Consider the following 19060-nt stretch of genomic DNA (forward strand, 5'->3'; position numbering starts at 1 on the left):
TAAACGTATTCAGAATTCAATCTACACCACAAAGAAACAATGAGCTTACCACAAAATAAATATCTAATATCTCTAATATAACAACTGTAAAGGAGAATATTTCACTCAGACCATCTGAAGGTTGACAGAGACAGAAAATGTTCCTTCAGACTCGATTTACACTTCAAACAGCAGACTGAAGAAACAGCTGCACCTTCACCTGGCAGACTGCACACACACACACACACACACACACACTGTAACACACACAAACACCGCTGTGTGACAGCAGGGCTGTAAGCGGAGAAGGTCTCGTGTTGTGGTTGAACAAACAGCAGCAGATCGTAGCTCAGCCTTATTTATCTTTCAGTCCTTTAGTTTCTCTCTTCAGTGTCATTAAAGTGAAACTGCAGCCTCCAGGGTTAGCGCTGTTAGCTCCCTCTCAGCTAATTTAAAAATCAGAGACCAAAGGACAGTGACAGCAACCGCAGCGATTGACAGACTGACCACAGCAGCGTAGCATGAACAGCGAGCTGGTAGTCAGAGCTAACAGTGCTAACAGAGTTAATGAGCAGCGGCTGTCAGACTCTGTGTGTCTGCACTGGAGCTTTTCCAGTCACTAGAAGCACATTCACATGTTTGTAAGAATTCCTGTGTTGTATACACAATATAAACATACTAAGTAGAGGGTTAGCAACAGCTAGCATAACCTCCTGTGAATGATGTGAGGGCGTGTTGAGACATTTTCAACCCACATAAATTTGGTAATTATGTAAATTTTAACACCAGCATTTATATAATTCAGTTTACAGCTTTTATGGTGGAGAACCTCTTTAAATACAGAGCTGTCTCTCTGGAGCAGTTTGAAACCAAATACAATGTCATAAAAAAACATAACATTTCTTTTCTGTCTTTAACACTCAACTGAAACATTTTTAAAACATCTTTTGGTTTTTATTTAAATTTATCTGCTCTTATTAGATTTAATCCTGTTTTCTGTTCATTTTTCTTTTACTGGATGCTGATTTTGACACAAAGATGGTCTAAAGATTCACTGTCTGTCTCTTTCTGTCTCAGTGTCAGGGATGGGAACCTGGAGCACCTGCTGGCCAGAGAGCTGGTTCCCGGAGACACCGTCTGTCTGTCGGTGGGAGAGAGAGTCCCAGCAGACCTCCGCCTCTTCGAGGTACACAATAATACACCAGTAAACGTCGGTGTTTAAACATCAACACTGAAGCCGTTGTTGGGACATGTTTGAGTTTCTTCTTTGTATTTATCTAGTGCAAGTTCAAAGAGGATATAGATATGTATTTTTCCAGGATGACCTTGTTTAAACAGTCACACACTTTCCAGTACAACCACAGTATTGTGCTTTAATCTGCGAGTCTTATTTCCTTTTTAAATTTCTTGAAAGGAACTGATATGTAACTGGAAACTCTTCAGCAATTCCTGGAAGGAAAGGGACAGTGAATCCACTGATCAGCTGGTACATTTCCAACACAGTTCTTGAAACCTTCCACCATTTTATGTAAAACCAAATCTTCAAACTACATTCACAAAACCTCGGACTCTTCAAAATCAATCAGTCGCCTCAAAACATAGCAGACACACAACCAGTCAGTGTATAAGCACTACTGAGCAGTCACTACACGACATTAAAACAGGGGAAACGCTGTTCAAGGCACGTAGTTACATTTTGTATTGTGTATAATAAACGCAGTTTGCATTTAAAAGAACATAAACAGGGTGTCCGCAGGGTCAAAGGTCCAGTGTGTAGGATTTAGTGGCATCTATCAGTGTAGTTGCAGATCACAACACCCTCGTTTCCCCCTCCCCTCCCAAATGCAAAAGAGAAACTATGGTGGCCGCGAAACGTGCAAAAAAACATGAACGTCCCTATTCAGAACCAGTCTTTTGGTTTGTCCCTTCTGGGCTACTGTACCAGCCCTTTACCACCACATCTACCTCAGTAAAGTCCATTTATCAGTGCTCACTGACCTCATTGTCTCGCCTCCGCCCTCTCAGTCGACCGACTTGACCGTGGACGAGTCCAGTCTGACGGGGGAGACCAGCCCCTGCTCCAAGTACACCTACCACCAGCCAGCAACCACCAACGGAGACATCGCCTCCCGCAGCAACATCGCCTTCATGGGGACTCTGGTGCGCTGCGGCAAGGCCAAGGTACCGGCTGGATTATCACGTTTTCTTAAATTGTATTTTTAGTTTTAGCAGATTATTAAAATAGTTTCATTTTGTTTGTTTAATCAGAAATAGATTCAGCTTTTTAGTTGGTGTTAAATGTAATATCCAGGTATCTTAAATCAGACTTTCTGACGGGCAGTCAGTCAAACTGTGCATTTAGAAACCGGCTAAGTGACACAGAATGAAACAGAAGTTAATGTCGAGAGGCTCAGAGGACGTAACTTAAACCAGAAGTTACACAAATGTGCTGCTTCTCTTGGTTTGGTTTTATTCTTTTATGAACGACGCACCATAACACACCTGCCCAAAAATTCCCAAAATAAAACAAATATATATGTGAACTGTTTGTGTGGTGTTCCTCAGGGCATCGTCATCGGAACCGGAGAGAACTCAGAATTCGGGGAGGTGTTCAAGATGATGCAAGCAGAAGAGGTACGTTCTGCTAAATGTTCTCTGAACTAGTGCAGCGCCCGACACTCGACACTGCTGAGTGCGACGACGTTCAGAGATTCCCTCCTTTATAGTTAGATGATTCTGCTACAGCGCCACCTATTGGCACCAAAATTGTCACTGTCACTCATATCATACCTACACATCCACCAAATGTTGTTTCAGTAACACAAAGCGTTCAGGAGACTATTTTTTGTGTGATGTAAGCCCTGCACACAACATTTGAGTAAGAACTATGAGGGCCAGTTAAAACCAAATTGTTTGAAATATTGAAAACCCAAACAGTGCACTCCCTTGAATTAGACATACATCCGAGCGGTATGAATCAATCAGACGAACGGTTCTTGAGATATATGAAAGACAGACAGGCACACTAACAGACATCGGTCCTTATTATTAATTAATATTATTGTTTACACAAACCCACAAACCTCAACAATACGTCTACCTATTGGTTTATTGTTTCCCATTCCTCTCTTTCCTCCATCTGAAACTCTGCCGCTTCGACCAGCTGACTTTGCTTCCGAGCTGATTGGCTGTTGAAACAGGTGATGTGACTTAAGCTCTGAAAGCAGCCCCTGGAGATTTGACGAGCTGAGTGTGAACTGGGCTTTACATGCAGTCCAGAACGGTAACGATTACTGTGCATGATAGAAAGTGTGACAGCAGAGAAGGGATGAAAGTTTCCACTACTCACCATTGTAAAGTTCAGACACAATTACGCTGTAAGGAAAAACTCTCTCTCTCCCTCACTGAGCGAAACAAAACAGATTTCGGGAAGCAGCGTACTGTATCACAGTTACAGTTTAAACAAGTGAAGCATTGTTCCAAAAAAAGGCTGATTACCGACCTGCTGCATGAGTCTGCAGGTTTACAGCGACCAGGTTACCACAGACACCTCTGATTACCTGATTTCTCCGAGTATGTAAATGTATTCTGTAAATAGAGTTCCTTCAGTGGAGGGCAGCCAGAGGTACAGGATACTTTTACGTTTAATATCCACAGCTCAGCCCCACACAGGCGGGTGGGTCCAGCTAATGAGTCCATCCACTCATCAGAAGAACTGTCACACAGTTTACACCTTTTATCTGGATGTTACGTCCTGTAGAGGCCATTGGTTCATTCATGTCACATGACCTGTGGTGTGCTTGCTGCGTTCTAAAAAGCTGAGATTTTTCGCTCTTTGTGCATCGTGGAAAAACAGACGCGTCGCAACGAGTGCTTGTCGAGGCTTCTGTCCCTTCAGAAGGTCGTTCTCTCTCATAACCTCCGAAAACCCGACAAACTAGTGTTTGAAACGTGGAATTGTGGGTAATGGGAATACAAATAACAAATAATGTCAACAGTTTTCTTAATTATTGTAGTTCTATAATTTCCTACCAACAAAACAAACATGTTGTAGTGATAGAAATGCAAAGTTGACGTACCAAATAATCATAAACTACAGAGTAGCCACCCTGTGGTAAAACATGAGGCTAATGCGTCTCCATTAGACCTATTAGTAATGTTGATAGGCTCATTAAGACTTAATAGGCTGTATTATACGGCTCAAATAAGTTAACGCAGAAGCTGGTGACATTGAACTACTCACTAAACAGTCTCTCCACAAGTTCTTTTTATGTGACTTTGTTTATAATCTGTGTCCTGTTCTTCTCCAGGCTCCTAAGACCCCGTTACAGAAGAGCATGGACCTGCTGGGGAAGCAGCTCTCGCTCTATTCCTTCGGCATCATAGGTTGGTTGGTTTGCTTTCTATCAGCTGCCATCCTCCCGTTTATGAGCCTGTGTTTCAGTCTGTGCTCTCAACGCTATGTTTCAGGGGTCATCATGCTGGTGGGCTGGCTGCAGGGGAAGAGGACCCTGGACATGTTCACCATCGGTGTCAGGTAGCCAGATTTCACTCACTGTGTGTGTTTGGTAAATGATTAAACTCTGGCAGCAGCTTTGGCAGCCGTCAGGTCACTTCTGTTATCACATTAGAGCTAACTGACCTTTGTCGTGTCGGACGTTTAGATTTATCAGACTCAGGTTGTTGTGATAAAGGCTGCAATTCCTTAAGGTGTGGTAGGTGTCGGGATCAGGGGCCGGTTGCACTCTTAAGGCTTAATTCTGCCTTAACTGAGGGACTTACTTAAGTTTAAGTTATCAATACACACATTATTAAAGCATTAATCAAACTAATAACTAACAGCAGTCAACATCAGACAACCTGATCAGCCTTTAGCAGTTAGCTAGTGTTTCTGTAGTGGAGACTAAACGTTAACAATGATCCATATCAGCAGTTTGAATCCAACTAAAAGCTCCCTGCACCAAACTCCCTTTAAGAAATATCACATTTAACAATTCCTAACGTGTTCGTAACAACACGGACCTCATGGACAAACTTGCACTCTGGCTTTTGTTACCTGGTAAAAAAACAAAACAAGGTGATTACCTTAATAACCTGTGTAGCTGCAGTGAGGTGTTAACAGTTGTATTGATTATTGATCACGATCTCCTCTCCTTCAGCCTGGCTGTAGCTGCCATCCCAGAGGGTTTACCCATCGTGGTGACGGTAACGCTGGCGCTCGGTGTGATGCGCATGGTGAAGAAAAGAGCCATCATCAAGAAGCTTCCCATCGTAGAAACTCTGGGTATGTTACGTACGGCGCCCTGGCACAGCGAGTCCGGTTTAACCTGAAGCCCCAACAGCGACTTGGATTCTGTGTTTATTCTGGGGGCTGTTCATCGTCACCACTGTTGCATCACAAATTTAATGTTGACTAAAAAGAACTATTAAAATGATGATAATGTGACATTTTAATAGTTCTTCATTCTAATGTTGATTTTCATATGAGAGACAATTTTGTGATTATAATATATTTTCTTGCTGTTTATGTCTCCTGTCAACGTTGCTCCTCTTGTTGTTGTTGTTGTTGTTGTTGTTTTTTTTAGGCTGCTGTAACGTCATCTGCTCAGACAAGACGGGAACTTTGACCAAGAACGAGATGACGGTCACTCAGCTGTTCACGTCAGACGGACTCCACGCTGAGGTCTGAAACTCAGTCATTATTAGATTTGTAGATTTTTCATCAGCTTTTAGTTTTTACTGTTTTATATTTAGTTTGAGTTTAGATTTAAGTATTAATCTTTATACATGTCAGTCAGTGATGGTGAAAATGTACGTATTCTGTGCTGCCCTCCAGAGGCTAACCGCAGTAACTACACTAACAATGAAACTGAGTAAAATAGCTTCAAAGTTTTGGGACTTATTAGCATAAACAGATGTAAAGGTAGTGCAAAGGCAGAGTGCAGTAACTTCAGTCTTCTTCCTACTAATTTATTACACTAAATCTGTATTTCTTACTGTTTCCTATGTAAAAAGTTAAAATAGATGAGTGATTATTATTTTTATTATTATTATTATTATTATTATTATTAAGTGTTATTTTGTGAGGTTTAACCTATAACACATTTAATTTAATCGTGTCGTTGTATTTTGATTATTTTAGCAACACAGGCAGAGTGTGACACCGTGACTTCACTATATCTTTACACAGAGAATAGCTGTTTGTTCCTGTGTTAACGTTCTCATATATATATAACCTTTAAAGTCGGTTTGTCAGTTTACTGATCAGACGATTTCGACCGATTGATTCCGAAGTGTTCGCAGACATTCTGTCAGTTCGATCCATCACCTTTCAACTAGCAAAGTGTCTTTGTCAAAGTCACATTAACAGTTTTTTGCTTATTGTGGAAACACTGTGAGAAATGAGTTTGCCGCTGTAATGTGGCGTCTGAACAGCCCGCAGAGAACAGACCGACCCACTTCCTTCATCTGGAAATCCCAGCTGCCATACTGGAGAAGTGGGTCAGGTGACTGAGGACCAGGAGACCTTCTCTGGTTTTAACTTGATGACTCCTTAATGACACAATGAGACAATAATATGACCTGTAATATCAGATAAAGTGTCACACCTGTCAAACTATATTTCAATACTTACAATCATGATGAATGATGAGCTCGTCCTCTGCAGGGTCGCAGGAGGCTGGAGCCGATCCCAGCTGACATTTTAGTGATTAAAGTATGTTCACTATTAGCAGAGGGATCTGCTTAGCTTGAAGCAACTGTGAACCTATTGTGATGTAACCCATTATTAACCAATATTGTGGTTTGTGGAGAACCGTTTTTAAAGCCTTGAGTTCAGCGCAGTTTCAACTTGTCTGTAGCAAGAAGCAGACCTTGTTTTATAGTCTGTTGTACTCTCAATGGGACCATCAGTTAATAAATGAACGCTGTATGGAAGAAGACTGAAACTCATCAGGAAACTGTTTACTGAGCTCATAAATCAACTGAGAAGTCGGCTCAACTTCCATAAGACGGAATGGTATCAGCATGGAGCTCCCCCTGCTGGCCATTACATAGACTGCAGGTTTAAGACACTTCCTGGAGGCTCTGTACTTTACCACTGGGTTTGTTTTATACCTGTGATTTTGTCTTGCAGGTGACGGGCGTCGGCTACAACGGAGCGGGGGAGGTTTTACTGGACGGAGAGATCATCCACGGCTTCTCGTGTCCTTCAATCAGCAAGATCGTGGAGGTGAGTCAACACACACGAGAGCTGCTGCCATAAAACATCTGGAAACTATTCAAATGATTTACAATGTCAGAATCCCACCTCATGAGTTTATTCTCACACACTGGACAAAGTAGAAACATAAACTTTATTTGGAATAATGAAGGGAAAGCTTACCTTGCTGTTGTAGGAGAAGAGATGTTAATTGATGTGTGTGTGTGTGTGTGTGTGTGTGATGTTAGGTTGGCTGCGTGTGTAACGACTCAGTCATCAGGAATCACGCTCTGCTGGGACGACCGACGGAGGGAGCGCTCATCGCCCTCGCCATGAAGGTAAAAACACACGAACCACTGGGCCGAGAATTTAAATCTGGACTCTGTGTTGAGTCTGTGCTACGGCGTCTCCGATAGCAGACGTTAGTTCACACGCTCAGATTTAGAGGTCAAAAAAACAACAACAAACAAATCCTGAACCAGATCCTGGTACAGATTTCTGAGAACTTATTAATTTGAGCTCCCGTCAACGGTTGCACAGACAGAGTTCACACGGAGAGCTTCAGTGTGAACAACATTAATCTCACATTCAATATCACTGCAGGTAGATTCACTCAGTACAGTGCACCAAACCAATCTACAGCTTCCACATGTGTTCTAACAGTTGAACATGTGTGTCTATATATATATATATATATATATATATATATATATATATATATATATAAGCTTTAAGTATGTTTGCCTTTAGTAGACAGGAACTTTCAGAGAACACCAACTTCCATGTGAATAAATCTTGGTGGCAGCAGCTTCCTCGCTCTGTTACTGAGCCGTGAACAGTGTCCACCATGTTGCATCATCTCCTACTGAGGATTAATAAGAACCTGAAGGATGAAGAAGGATCCAGAAACTTCGTCTTCTGTTAATTTCCTGCAGCTTGAGGCAGAACGCCCGTCCTCCGCCTGCCCTTTACTGGTGTGACTGGGGAGATGAGTCATACAGCTTATGTCATTAACATAATGAACATTAAAGCACGCCGATCTTTCATTTTTATATTTTGATTGCTGTGGATGGATCAGTGTGCTGGGGGGGGGGGCAATCTCTGTGCGACACATTTTCGACACATCACTAAATGTGCCAAACTGGTTCTACTCTCATGTGAAGTGATTGTTGGGAGGTCAGTGTCTCCCACAATGCACCAGTGAGCGTCAGTGAGAAATCAGAAGATATCTTTTTAAACAAAACAAGAGCACCAAACTGTGTTTCTATGTCAGTATTTGGCATTAATCTGCAGTTACTTACAGCTTCATTATAGTCATCCAAATCTTAGTTTAGCGTCTTAGCATGCTAACATTTGCCAGTTAGCATTAAACATGAAGTACAGCTGGAGGATGATGGGAATGTCAGTTTTGTTTAATAAAATTTAGGGTTTTTATCCACATCGTACTCTCCACTTTTATGTTTTCTCCATCAGACTGAATGTTATCAGTGTGTTATTGCAGCCAGTGGAGCTCCCCCTGCTGGCCGTTACATATAATGCAGGTTCCCAGCCCCAGAAGCTCTGTCCGTTATACACACTGTACACGAGGTTTCTGCTCCTACGCTGTGTGATCCAGCTGTGTTTCTGATCCAGCTGTGCTTTGTGTCTTCCAGATGGGTCTGGAGAGCCTCCAGCAGGAGTACGTCCGTCTGGAGGAGCACCCGTTCACCTCGGAGCAGAAGTGGATGGCTGTTCGCTGTGTTCACCGCACGCTGCAGGTCAGCATGTCCTCCACCTGTAGTCACTCACTGAGAGACACTTCAAGCTTTTAAGAATACTAATATTAAATCCCTTAAATCTCTCTGGAGAAAACAATTAAAGTGAGGCTTCCTCCGAATCAGAACTGTCCTCAATAATATATCTGGATCTAACTGACTAACATCCATATTGTTTGTCTGATAGCTCTTTCCCTTCACAGATGACTCAGTGAAGATGTTATAAAGTCTTCTGTTTATTAAAAACCACAGAATATTTTAGGTTAGAGAGTTTCTTATCACTTTCCAGTAATGACTAATTACTAATAGTCCCTATAAAATAACACTAGGAAGCAATTAGTTGACTAATGGACTAAGAAGGAGTCAGGTTGAGATCATGAGCTTATAAAAGTGCTTTTTGTATGAAGAAATAATGAAATAATCTACAGACTCATCTGTTATTCTGCTGCTCTGTCATATATATATATATATATATATATAAACTATATTCTAAATCCCACTTAAAACTGGACAGAAACAGAATAAAACTCACCAAAACCATCTATGTTAGTTTTTCCAACTCTTGTTTGGTGGAAAACTTCATTCACATGCTGTCTCTGCCCCGCCCCCCAGGATAAGCCTGGAGTTTACTTCATGAAGGGAGCGTATGAGCAGGTGATCCGTCACTGCAGCTCCTACAGCAGCAGAGGAAGCACACTGTCACTGAACCACCAGCAGAGGGAGCTCTTCCAGCAGCAGATCAGCTACATGGGCAGCGCCGGTCTGAGAGGTCAGAACCCAGCAGAGCATAAATACTGTAAGATTATTGATTATGTCAGCACACTGACCCCTCGCCTGTCTCTTCTGTTAGTGCTGGCGTTTGCGTCGGGTTCTGAGCTCGGGAACCTGACCTTCCTGGGTCTGGTGGGCATCATCGACCCACCGAGGTCAGGGGTCAAAGAAGCTGTGGGGACACTGATCAGCTCCGGGGTCGCCATCAAGATGATCACCGGAGACTCCCAGGAGACCGCCGTGTCCATAGGTCAGAGAGAGAGAGAGAGAGAGAGACTACTGTTTGCCCTCTGACCTTTCAGGGAACACACATTGAATCCTAACTGAAACTCTCCTGGATGTTTACCCTGTCTGTGTGTCTGCCTGTCTGTGTGTCTGCCTGTCTGTGTGTCTGCCTGTCTGTGTGTCTGCAGCCAGTCGGTTGGGTCTGTACTCTAAAGGCTGTCAGTGTTTGTCCGGAGACGAGGTGGATCAGCTCGACCTGCAGCAGCTCTCAAACATCGTCCCCAGAGTGAGACCCTCACGCACTTCTTCTTCTTCTTCTTCTTATTATTATTATTATTATTATTATTATTATTATTATTGTTAGATATATTCATATTTCCTTTAATTGTACTGTCAGCCAACTGTTGGTCAACAGATCTGATCTTTGTGAACATAATCAGCTCTGACACTGGTTGGTTGGATCACTGTAACAACACACAGTGAGACATTACAACCAACACGTGAACATCACGTTGTTGTCGATGATAAACTGCACAATGAACCAAACAGTGAACTCAGTAACTGCAGGAAGTTTGTGTCAAAGAGAGATTTGGATGAATTTTGAGCAGATTATTTCTGTTTTCACTGATTAAAACAGTATCAGTGCTTTTTAGAAATGTATTAACAGTATTGAACTTGAATTTAACAGTTTAATCTATTAGATAAACAATAAATATCAGTGAAACAATAATGTATTTAATCTTTTTATGTTAAAAAAGGGACATTATCTTTAAATAAGCAGTAATTTATGATTATTTACAGTTACAGATTGTTCATGTTATTTTACATTAGACATGTAAATTCACAGGATATTTTGGGAACTTTATTAATAATTTTATCTAGTAAATTAAAAGTGAAAACTTATAAACTTGCAGATTCTTTTTACAGTGTAGTTTTTATTAGTTTTAGTAATTTTTATGATATTAATGGTAGATACTGCGTAAGTATTACAACACAAACAAATTGACTCACTGTCTCAATAACAATAATAATAATAATAATTTTAATACAGAATATTTTCTATATAGTTTCACCTCGTTTAAGTGTTTAACTTTAGTTTTAATGAGCTCTAACAACCTGAATGAACTGCTGTCCTCCGTCTCCACAGATTGCCGTGTTTTATCGAGCCAGTCCGAGACACAAGCTGAAGATCGTCAAGGTGAGCAGAGATTCACTTCCCACGCCTTTAATATCAGTATCAGATTACTTTATTCCTTTATTCTGTATCAGTTTACTTTATTCTGTATCAGTTTACATTATTCTGTATCAGATTACTTTATTACTTTATTCTGTATCAGATTACTTTATTCTGTATCAGTTTACTTTATTCTGTATCAGTTTACATTATTCTGTATCAGATTACTTTATTACTTTATTCTGCATCAGATTACTTTATTCTGTGTCAGATTACTTTATTCTGTATCAGATTACTTTTACTTTATTCTGTATCAGATTACTTTATTCTGTATCAGTTTACTTTATTCTGTATCAGTTTACTTTATTCTGTATCAGATTACTTTATTACTTTATTCTGTATCAGATTACTTTATTACTTTATTCTGCATCAGTTTACTTTATTCTGTATCAGTTTACTTTATTACTTTATTCTGTATCAGATTACTTTATTACTTTATTCTGCATCAGATTACTTTATTCTGTATCAGATTACTTTATTCTGTGTCAGTTTACTTTATTCTGTATCAGATTACTTTATTACTTTATTCTGTATCAGATTACTTTATTCTGTATCAGTTTACTTTATTCTGTATCAGTTTACTTTATTCTGTATCAGATTACTTTATTACTTTATTCTGTATCAGATTACTTTATTCTGCATCAGTTTACTTTATTCTGTATCAGATTACTTTATTACTTTATTCTGTATCAGATTACTTTATTCTGTATCAGATTTCTTTATTACTTTATTCTGCATCAGATTACTTTATTCTGTGTCAGATTACATTATTCTGTATCAGATTACTTTATTACTTTATTCTGTATCAGATTACTTTATTCTGTGTCAGATTACTTTATTCTGTATCAGATTACTATTTTACTTTATTCTTTATCAGATTACTTTATTACTTTATTCTGTATCAGATTACTTTATTCTCTATCAGATTACTTTATTACTTTATTCTCTATCAGATTACTTTATTCTGTATCAGTTTACTTTATTACTTTATTCTCTATCAGATTACTTTATTACTTTATTCTCTATCAGATTACTTTATTCTGTATCAGATTACTTTATTCTCTATCAGATTACTTTATTCTGTATCAGATTACTTTCTATATTATTACTTCTGTATCAGATTACTTTATTCTCTATCAGATTACTTTATTACTTTATTCTGTATCAGATTACTTTATTCTGTATCAGATTACTTTATTCTGTATCAGATTACTTTATTACTTTCATCATTTCATCTTCACATAAAAACAAACCGTTTGCGTTTGAGCTCTAAACATCATCGATGGAAACAGTTTCCACACCAACATAAAAGTTCCAGCATCCAAACATCCGGCACTACTTTCTGTGCCGTGGAAGAGTCAACTGTCCGAAGATTACAACGCTGCCATCTAGTGGTCGGAGGTTGAAACACAACACTAATGAACCGCTGCCATCGACGGATACAGAACCGTTTATTAAAGTGAAAGTCTCTCTGCAGTCCCTCCAGAACATCGGCGCCGTGGTGGCCATGACGGGCGACGGGGTGAACGACGCCGTGGCTCTGAAGGCCGCAGACATCGGCGTGGCGATGGGCCAGACGGGCACCGACGTCTGCAAGGAGGCGGCCGACATGATCCTGGTGGACGACGACTTCCAGACCATCATGTGAGTCGGACGGACGCCGGCAGTGGAAGGTCGAAGGTTAACTTTCAAAGCACAGAAAAGTAACGTCTGTTCTCTGCTTCCAGGTCGGCCATCGAGGAGGGAAAAGGAATTTACAACAACATTAAAAACTTTGTCCGCTTCCAGCTGAGCACGTGAGTGGAAACATACTCTCAGTCAGTTGATCGTGTTTCATTCAGGTAACGCCGCGTTTCACCGCTCGCCTGTCGATGGCGTCATATCCCCTTTGTGCCTGCGTCAGCGTTGTGGTTGTCTGCCAGAAGCTGTCATACATTGACTGTTGATCCAGTCTGAAGCCACATTGTTACCATCCACTGTTTAGATCTTGGTGCTTTTTAACTCTAGATTTGAACCGGATGAAGGATTTTAGTCATCGGACGTCTGGATCTTAAGTTATCAGAGAAACAAGCTGAGCTAACGTTAGCAGCAGCTCGGCTCTGTTAGCTTTACAGTCATTTAATAAAGATTTGTGCGATTTGAATATAAAGTCAAACAGTGACGATGATCTCCTGACACTCCCCCTGCTGGTCTCCAGGAGTATTGCGGCTCTGACGCTCATCTCCTTGGTGACCCTGATGAACTTCCCCACGCCGCTGAACGCCATGCAGATCCTGTGGATCAACATCATCATGGACGGGCCTCCCGCTCAGAGGTACAGGGGCATCATGGGACCTGGGTTTAGTTTTTGAGTGTTTGTGGCGGCTTTGTTTGTGACGGCGAGTGTTCTGTTGTCAGTTTGGGCGTTGAGCCTGTGGACCAGGACGTGATCAGAAAGCCTCCTCGTAACGTGAGAGACAGCATCCTCACTCGCAGTCTGATCGTCAAAGTCCTGGTGTCGGCGTTCGTCATCGTCTGCGGGACGCTGTTTGTCTTCTGGAGAGAGGTGGATCTTTCTTTCCTTTTGTTTGTTTCTCTCTCGTGATGTAAAGAGTCTTTAAAGAAGCTCAACTAAGTTTCTCTCAAACAGTTTCAGTTGGTTACAGAATGAAGTTTGTATTCATTATAAAGCTGCTGATATTAAACTGGTGTCTAATGTTTTTAATATATCCGTATAAATCCTCTTTGGTACTCGGTAAAAGCTCCTCGTGGTTTCACGTTTTGATCGATTTGAGCTGCTGTAAATGATTTTAGAGAGTTTGTGAGTGTAGAAGACGACTGCTGCCCTCCATCTGCTAATTGCTACTTAAGCTACTTAATGTATTACATATTACAAATGCATCAGTGTTTGATGTTGCTTTGGATTTGCTGCTACTGACACACAATCAGACTTTATTGATCACGAGCACAACGAGTCTTTGTCAGAACAAAAGGAAATTAAGAAATAAAAAGCGACAGAAGAGAATAAAACAGTTAAAACTTTATCCTATGTACATAAACAGTTTCTACGTATTTACAGCTGAGTGTTTGTTTTTGGTTTCCAGTTGCAGGACAACGTGATCACTCCTCGAGACACCACCATGACCTTCACCTGCTTCGTCTTTTTCGACATGTTCAACGCTCTGAGCTCTCGTTCACAGGTAACCTTCAGAAACACCTGAGAAAAATAACTGTTGCCGAAAGAAATTAAAATTGCGTTTTATAATTTTATTTAACCGTTGCCTTTCGTAAAGTTGGACATTTTAATGTGAAGCCTTATGGAGACTCACTCACTGCTGGAGCCTCTAGTGGCCGTTAGAGGAACTGCAGCTTGGATACACTTTATAATCTCCAGTTGCCTTTATAGTGTTTAATTTGAATAAAACCACAAACGGGGTTACATTGACTGCCTGATGTCTGACTCTGTGCGGTTGCTCCTCAGACCCGTATGGTCCACGAGATGGGTCTGTGCAGCAACAGGACGTTCTGTTACGCCGTCCTGGGCTCCATCATGGGCCAGCTCCTCGTCATCTACTTCCCTCCTCTGCAGAACGTCTTCCAGACGGAGAGCCTGAGCTTCTTCGGTGAGTCTTTGAAGAATTGTTCCACGCAGAATTTGGAGCATTAAAAGCAGCATGACGTTAACGTTGTGGTCCTCCCGCAGACCTGCTGTTTCTCGTGACCCTTACCTCCTCGGTGTGCGTGGTGTCCGAGGTCATCAAGATGGTGGAGCGGTGGAGGGGAGTCGAGAGGAGCCCGCCCGCCGACTGCTTCCACGAGGTATGACCCGCCCTCCCTCCTCGCCCCCGGGGCAGAAGGACTCTGAGGTTTGGAGGAAGACGAGGAGGATGAAGTGTGTTTAGGATCTCACAACCGATGGCACTGACTAATTAAGACTGCAAGGACTTGTGGGATTTTCCTGTGAGGAGAAACTCTGGTCTGGGACTGGAGGAAGCTCCCGGCCTCAGAGAGCAGTTGTTGGGGAGGACGAGGTGGCTGCTGGGAGAACTGACCTCTGACCTGTGGAGGGTTTTTAATGCGGATCTGCCGCCGACCGACCACAACCCTCCGGCTCCAGTTCGCTCCTCGTTGCCCCTCCGAAGATTAGAGATGTGTAGTTGTTGTTTTTTTTTTTAATCTATCGTTTAGAAGGTGTTGACCACTACTCGGTTCGCTTTTCACGGTTGGACGCGGAAAACTTAAAACATGTGAGAAGAAATGTTTTGATTCCTCTGTAGGTGGTTTATGGTGGAGGTGTATCGGTACAACATTCATGGTTTAGGGTTTTGTATGTTTAATTTCTTTAGCGAAAGCAAACCGCAAACAGATCTACTGTATGGAGGACTAAAGGTGCCATTATAATAAATTATTTAATTACTTATTTGAATATATGAAATAATAAAGACATAATTGTGTAAATAAAAAATTATCAAATAAATGTGCAGGTATTTAAAGATAAATGAATATGCACAGAAATATATATATATAAATATATGTATTTATTTGACAAATTAGGTATTTTTATATTTATTTAATTTCATATTTAATTATTTCCCAATTTATTCATTTCGTTATTTATTTATTTATATGCCTAAATAGTCAAGATACGCACTCTCGTTAACGTATGTGTGAAGATATACAGAAATAAATAAACAAATAGGAAACAGAATAAATAAAAACATAAATAAATGTAAACAGATCGGATAAATATGAAAATAAATAATAGAAACATAAATAATTTGTCAAATTAAAAAAAATCTATTTCTGTGCATATTTTATCTGTAATTAACTTGTTCATTTATTTGATAATTGAAGCTTTTATTTCCACATTTCTGTCTTTATTATTTCATGTATTAATTAAGTCATTTATTTATCTGTTTATCATAACAGCAACTTTGGTCCTCCATACTTACAGGTCTTAATTTATGCTGTAAAATTTAAACGTTTACATATAATCAATTATTTAAAGTAAAACTGAGGCAGTAATAATAGTTGTAATAAGTGTGTTCACATAAAGTAACGTTAGAGCATATGAAGCTTTAATCTTTATGGAGGTCTGTGGCTGCCAATATCAAAGTGAAATAATTTAATCAAATCAAGTTTCTTCGTCAATAAAAGAATCTCCGACTGCGTTTTATTTAAAAGAACACTGATATTATAAATTTTACGTCATTAAGGCTAAAATCAGGATTTAATTTCAAGAGTTCATCGTCTGCTGATGTTTAGATTAAGCCAGTCTTATGTTTAAGAGTAGACTGAAAAAATATTATTTTTTTTGAATTTTGTTTGAATTTTGTCACACGAGCGGAAAACTTGAGTTGTTGTTATCTTGTTTGAGCGATTTAATCTTTATGTTTGCAGCCACAGACTTCCATACATGATGACTGTGTCTGGTCACATGTTGTTAGACGTGAAATTATTTCACACTTTTGTCGATATAGAAACACTTTTTGAGATGTGCTATACGCTAGCTCGTCTGTGTAGAAGACAACCACATTGAAATTATCTCTTAATCGTCCTCAAAATGTGGTTGTCTTTTCAACACAACTAGCCTAGCACATAGCATATCTAACTAGGTCCCCAAAAAGGGGCGGGGCTTAGGAAGGTGACACCTTTAATCTGGTACCTGCCGTTTGATTCGGGTATTTCCAGAGACTTTATCTGACTTGAGTCAAACGATGCTGACACTAGTTTTCTGTTTGTATAGTTTGTAAATGATATCGGAGGTTCTTCCTGCTCGGCTTTTTCTTTTCACCAAACCTAATGATGCTAAAGTTAGCTCACCTGAGTAGCCTGATTTAGCTAACTGGCGCTCGTTTCAGTCGGAGCGAACACAAATCAGAACAGAACTAAAAGTAAATCAGCAAATCTTTCCTTTCTCTTTGTTCCAGACCGACTGAACCAAAGTACGGGTGTGAGAGTTTAGAGACGTACCCTTACACCTCCACTACACGGGCTTGTTTCTGGGATCCATATATTATGTTTCATGCTACTTCCTCTACACACACTGGTTTATTTAAATTCAGATGGTTTCAGTTGTACAGCTGACGACACTTTTCTGTCATATTTAAGCTCTTTCACACTCGCCACCTTGTGCATAAGAACATCCCGATGCTAAACGTTGGAATTAGGCCTCAAAACCACCGACGGTAACACAACGCTGCCGCTTCAGGGTACAAACACACTTCAGTAACGACGCTTTCTCATCCTGTGCCTTAGAGAAGTCATCGATCATTTTAATTAACTCCACGTTGGTGGAAAGAAGCCCTTTACTGACCAATGGCTGTTCTGTTCAATCCGTTTCAGCACTTCAATGATTTTTAAAAAGCTGAATATTAGCTTCTCAATCAGGATTTACTTCCACTCCTCCACCTTTAAATCAGTGTAGACAAGGTGCTTTCTGGGAAATGTAGTTGATTTGGCTATCTTGTTGATGAAAGTTTGATTTATTTTTAATTTTGCACATAAAAACAAGAAGATTAGAAAAGAAAATCCCTTCACGCTGTTGTTTCCACAGCCGATATCGAAGACCAATCTTTTCATTATATTTGACATTTATAATATGAAATAAAAGATTATTTATCTGATGAAAACACAACGACAGGTTTTCCTTTTTCCAGGTTTTATAACTGTAACAAAAGCTTTAACGATGAATCGGTGAGATTTTATTACTGAATGAGCAAATCACAAGAAAACTTATTAAAGGAAATTTACTGTTTTTACAACCTGAGTCTTATTTTTGTAACTTTTCCATCCTTAACCTGCATCATCAAGAAATAAGTCAATACAATACCGGTGAATTATTGGTCCTATATGTCCTGTATTGTCAATAAAAACTCTGGGAAATGAATTCTGAAAGAGTGGTTACCATAAGGTTACATTGTGAAAGAATAAAAGGGCGGATTAATGTTTCTGATCGTCACAACCTCCACGAAACGACTCGTTTAACTATCAGAACTTGATCCATTCGGTCCGATAACATTTGGAAAGTGTCGTAGAGCCGCACGATTAAATCACGTTACCTCCATTCAAGTTAGCGAAGGGCTAAACCGGAAGTTGGCTAACAGAAATGTCTCAAGTGCACTGGTTCATAAACTGAGGTACTACTGGTCGTACACGAGCTGCCTCTAGTGGTTCATAACATAAAATACTACAACATTTTGAATGAAAACACTTCCATATCAACCTGCTACATCGTCACATTCATTCATACGTCCGTGATCAGTTAGGAGCTAAAATATGACGGTAAGATAGTGGGCGGAGGTCAGTTGAATGGTTCACACTTTAAACTGTGGCTCCAAACAGGAACTATTAGGAAGAGAAGTGTGGACCAGGAAGGACTCCTTTCCACCTCTCTGAAGGTCTGACTGCTCTTGTTTCTGCTCCACTGGAATTATTCTTTCTAGTTTTTTGGCTCCAAATCAGATTTTAGTGATTCAGAAGCTCAAAACTCAGGTTGTAAAAAAACCTCTGTCTCGTCGTGTCTCCTCTCCAGTAGATCAGAAACATAAAACACTATAAAATACTACAACATTTTGAATGAAAACACTTTCATATCAACCTGCTACATCGTCACATTCATTCATACGTCCGTGATCAGTTAGGAGCTAAAATATGATGGTAAGATAGTGGGCGGAGGTCAGTTGAATGGTTCAAAAACACTCAATCGTGGACCAGGAGGGGACACCCCCCCTTTACACCAAACTAGTTCTGGTTCTTTCACCAGTTTCTGCTCCACTGGACTTATTTTTTCTAGTTTTTGGCTCCGGATCAGAATTTAGAGATTCAGAAGCTCAAAACTCGGGTTGTAAAAAACCTCCATCTTGTCGAGCGTCCTCTCTCTCTAACTTGTTTTTGAGGTCTCTTTCCCACCGCCTG

The 19060-nt window shown here is 40.3% G+C and overlaps 1 protein-coding gene across 2 annotated transcripts in view; it reads left to right on the top strand.

Moving 5' to 3' along the window:
• Positions 1–18032, top strand: part of atp2c1 (ATPase secretory pathway Ca2+ transporting 1) — a 26309-nt gene extending 8277 nt beyond the window's left edge. For both annotated transcript variants that reach the window (XM_051399322.1, XM_051399323.1), the window contains exons 7-27: positions 1057–1165; positions 2005–2160; positions 2545–2613; positions 4290–4365; positions 4450–4516; positions 5139–5263; positions 5565–5662; positions 7115–7210; positions 7429–7518; positions 8833–8937; positions 9547–9703; positions 9785–9955; positions 10119–10216; positions 11078–11128; positions 12642–12808; positions 12892–12960; positions 13362–13478; positions 13562–13709; positions 14248–14343; positions 14625–14766; positions 14847–18032. In XM_051399322.1, coding sequence (XP_051255282.1) covers positions 1057–1165; positions 2005–2160; positions 2545–2613; positions 4290–4365; positions 4450–4516; positions 5139–5263; positions 5565–5662; positions 7115–7210; positions 7429–7518; positions 8833–8937; positions 9547–9703; positions 9785–9955; positions 10119–10216; positions 11078–11128; positions 12642–12808; positions 12892–12960; positions 13362–13478; positions 13562–13709; positions 14248–14343; positions 14625–14766; positions 14847–14968 — 2329 coding nt within the window. In that variant the 3' untranslated portion in view covers positions 14969–18032. The remainder of the gene's footprint in view (positions 1–1056; positions 1166–2004; positions 2161–2544; positions 2614–4289; positions 4366–4449; positions 4517–5138; positions 5264–5564; positions 5663–7114; positions 7211–7428; positions 7519–8832; positions 8938–9546; positions 9704–9784; positions 9956–10118; positions 10217–11077; positions 11129–12641; positions 12809–12891; positions 12961–13361; positions 13479–13561; positions 13710–14247; positions 14344–14624; positions 14767–14846) is intronic.
• The last annotated feature ends 1028 nt before the right edge of the window (positions 18033–19060 follow it).

The sequence above is a fragment of the Dicentrarchus labrax genome, unplaced genomic scaffold (genome assembly GCF_905237075.1).
Source record: "Dicentrarchus labrax unplaced genomic scaffold, dlabrax2021, whole genome shotgun sequence".
NCBI classification, from domain to species: Eukaryota; Metazoa; Chordata; class Actinopteri; family Moronidae; genus Dicentrarchus; species Dicentrarchus labrax.